Source organism: Odontomachus brunneus, unplaced genomic scaffold (assembly GCF_010583005.1).
Source record: "Odontomachus brunneus isolate Ranch 3 - 2012 unplaced genomic scaffold, Obru_v1 Obru_scaffold_136, whole genome shotgun sequence".
Classification (NCBI taxonomy): Eukaryota; Metazoa; Arthropoda; class Insecta; order Hymenoptera; family Formicidae; genus Odontomachus; species Odontomachus brunneus.
The window spans coordinates 32632-36358 of NW_022639586.1; the positions used below are offsets into that span (position 1 = coordinate 32632).

A 3727-nucleotide genomic window follows, 5' to 3' on the forward strand; every position below is an offset into this window, starting at 1 on the left:
AGAGAGAGAGAGAGAGAGAGAGAGAGAGAGAGAGAGAGAGAGAGAGAGAGAGAGAGAGAGACTAGTCCAACAATTGAATTATTTTATACGTAAGGCGCGCGCACGAAGTGGACAGTCTTAACTGCCTCCTTCGGCAAACTCCGCGTAATCTCCGTGGTCTATCTTGGATAGAACTACGCAGGGAACTGTGTACAAACTACAAACTATCGAGAAACTAATCGTATATCCCTCTGTTCGTTATCGAGTACAGAACTTTCCTAATCGCGGGACGAATAATAGGCAGAGACTTCTCGCACTTTGCGCCGGGTTCTTCGAGGTAATACAATCCGCTCCAACTTATGAAGCGAAATATGGAGTGCCATTTCACTACCGAAGTCAGTCGCGTTGAAGTTCGAGCCGAGTTCGTAATCGAATTAGCCGTTCTTGAATTCTCGCCCGCGTACGATTATCCACAATAATCTACGACGTGGTGGAAATAATCACTTGTTTGTTACGGTAAACTCCATCGCGGTTCTTACCATCAGTGTAAGGGCAACTGTGGCGAACTATTTAAGCGATTGATAGATTATGCTTCGAAGCGTGTTCCTACGTTGTAATCAATAATAATATCCGGGACGTGAGACGCCGTTACTAGAGGATTAAGTTTGAATCTGTCATAAATACGCGAACGAGAATACGTTGAGATAAATCATCTACTTGTTTCCTTTGTCCGACAGATTTTTCGCTGGCACGAGAAATAAATAAATATTTTACGCGAATGAAACGTTAAGCATAATTAAATATCTCGGAAATCGTGTTAATGAGTAATAAGTAACTTTATATGTAGTTACAAACATTTATTAATTATTAAATCTGTTAAATAAATTCACTACTTAAAGCTTTCAAACCACACGCACTCTTGTAATTCAAATTATCCTGTGATATTGCTAAACATGATCTCCCTTCGATACGCTAGAGCAAAATTTATCGGGAAGCAATTGTCGCGTAATTAACGCGCCTCGACGATAAAGTGCACCGGGAAAGTTTAACACGCGTAAAATTGCCATAAACTACCGTAGGCTACCTACTCTATAAGGCCTAGTTTCGCACAAATCTACTTGGGCGTCCCGATAATTAGTCAAGCGGCGTGTCGTCGGAAGGAAGGCGTCCCAAGAGGAGGCAAATCTTCTACAATTACGACTAGAGGCGGACGTGTGTTACCAGCGCGGTTTTACGCGTGTCCCAACAGGACCGACGAGCTCCGCTCGAGACTTATGACTTTCGCGAACGCAAGGCCGACAATGGGTTTAGCCGACGTCTAGGTGTGCTCTCTGTGGACGAGGAAGCACTTTTAGATTTCGAGGCTTTCGGCGTCTTGGGCGCCTTCTCTTTGCCCGTGGCAGCCGCGGAGGTTTTCACCGATTTCCCGGATTTGTTCGCGCCGCCTGCCGAGCTCGCGCCCGTGGAGGCTGCGGAGGATGTAGGCTTGTTAGACGCGACACTTGTGTTCTGGGAAAGGGTTTGGGTGTTGGGTCTTACTTGTACCTCGCAGGGGGGTGGCGCACTCCTGTACGACGGCACGATCTTGAAGGTCACCGATCCTCGTGCCTCCCGCTGTAACAGTCGAATGTGATCGACTCTTTAAACATTGCGACTACGAATAAGCAGGCAGGGGGTAAATAAGCGGTGGTACGAATTGTACGAAGAAAAAAATGAAGCGCGTTCCAAAACGGTAAAACTTTGACGCGAGATCAATTTCGTATTGGTATAAAATATATCAGTCTATCTTGCGTTATCGAGATTGCGCTTCATTTCGGTGCAACTTGTTTTGTAATTAACATTTGTGGCAATAGAAAACAGTCTTAATTAGATTCGGAAAATAAGCAACATTCAGTAAAATCACGGCACGAGCAAAAAGAGTGTACAAGTAAGAGTTTCAAAGACGCGAAACTTTAACGCGATATTTCGTATGTTGATATAAAATGCACGAGTCTACTTTGCGTTACCTAGATTACGCTTCGTTTCAGCGCAATTTTCGATAATTAACGTTTAATTAACACTTTATAATTAACATATCGATGAGAAATAGTTTCCTCAAAATTGGGTTCGGGGAATAGGCAACATTCAGCAGAATCATGGTACGATAAGAACGAAAAGACGACTTTTTTAATAGCACTCGTGATTGCGAGCGAAACAGCGGTACTCACCAGGATCTTTTGCAAGGCATTAACGGATTGATTCGCGACCGGTATACCGTTGATCTCTCTGATCTCGTCGCCAACGTGCAGAGTGGCTTGTCTATGGATCATCCCACCGTGCATAATTCGCGCAACGACACATTTTCCGTCCTCGTTCATTTTCAGCGTGATTCCCTGAAAAGCAAGCGAGCAACGCAAAATGGATTAAGAACGACAAATGTAGCGCGCTATCGATAATAACGTAGTTATTACGTAGTTATATTTTGTAATATACCGTGCATTGGTAAATGTTATAATCTCGAGTTAAGCCGCGTGTGCTATAAAATGATAATGTAAATTTCAAGTTGAAATTGCCACGCGAGCACAATTGTCTCGCAGGGTGCGTAGAATTGCGCGCGTTCACCGCATTTATACAGCGCAGGGAATGCGATATCACCGTGTGAAAAGCGTTTATCGCGCTCTCCCATTCATCTGATGCATTTTCCCCGTTCGTCACTCTTTTAATTCGCGTAACGAGAACACTTGAGGTGCTCTCGGTTCTTCGAATTGCACGATATTTCAACTCTAACGTCTTCGATACGTTTATCTCATTCCGATTTTTCAAATAGGCGCGCGCGTTCTTTCTCTCTCTTGAAGAAAATACTCACGCGCGCGGATTTTCACTTCGTTGGTCAATTGTGCGAGAGAATCTTGCCACAAATCGTAACAAAATCTATTGTGTCGTGCACCCCGATGCTACGTGTTTCGGCGTTGACGAAGAGGCATGTTTCCGCGATTGCGAGCGCTTCATCAAAAGTGCCACTTACCATCGGCTCGTCCGTGTTCTTCTGGAACTGCACCAGTCTTACGCGAGTGACGTTCTCGAGGTCTAAGTCGCCGTTTTGCCCTTCGAGATCGTCGCTGCCATTTAGATACGGCAGCAGCGGCGGTGGTGTTACTCTGGTGGCTTCTTCGCCGTAGACCTCGTGACCGGCAACGTCGTGCGCTTGTAAAAGTGCCTGGAACAGATCATAAGGCGAAATTGCGAATTAAAATTTGAAAGTCGAGGCAATACGCTTTTCACATAATCCATCACACGTTATTATTTTCTTATCAGAAAAATAAATAGTACAAATAACAAAATACGATATATAGATATAGTGTATATACATGTATACATAGATATAATAATAAGATACGTAATACGAATAATACGAATTATTTTATCGTACATAATAGTTCGTCATATACGAGGGTGGTCTGAAAAGTTTCCGACCTAACAAAGATACAAGTCATTTTTTCTGAAAATTGTTTTTTATTTTTCAACATAGTCTCCTTGTAAATCTACACACTTCTCCCAGCGATGCTCCCATCTCTGTAACCCGTCGAAATAGTACTCGGCGTTTTTCTCTGCAAAATAATTGTTCACGAAGGTGATTGCCTCTTCATTTGACGAAAATCTCTGTCCTCCGAGCGCAATTTTTAGATGAGGGAACAAAAAGAAGTCGCTTGGGGCTAGATCTGGTGAGTAAGGTGGATGGTCAAGCAGTTCAAACCGTAATTCGTGGATT

The 3727-nt window shown here is 43.6% G+C and overlaps 1 protein-coding gene across 5 annotated transcripts in view; it reads right to left on the reverse strand.

Annotated features, from left to right (window-relative positions):
* LOC116850192 (peripheral plasma membrane protein CASK) overlaps positions 1-3727 on the reverse strand; it is a 238178-nt gene that overhangs the window by 24997 nt on the left and 209454 nt on the right. For all 5 annotated transcript variants that reach the window (XM_032828171.1, XM_032828172.1, XM_032828170.1 and 2 more), the window contains 3 exons: positions 2984-3175; positions 2187-2351; positions 1525-1593 (listed from right to left, as the gene is read on the reverse strand). In XM_032828171.1, coding sequence (XP_032684062.1) covers positions 1525-1593; positions 2187-2351; positions 2984-3175 — 426 coding nt within the window. The remainder of the gene's footprint in view (positions 1-1524; positions 1594-2186; positions 2352-2983; positions 3176-3727) is intronic.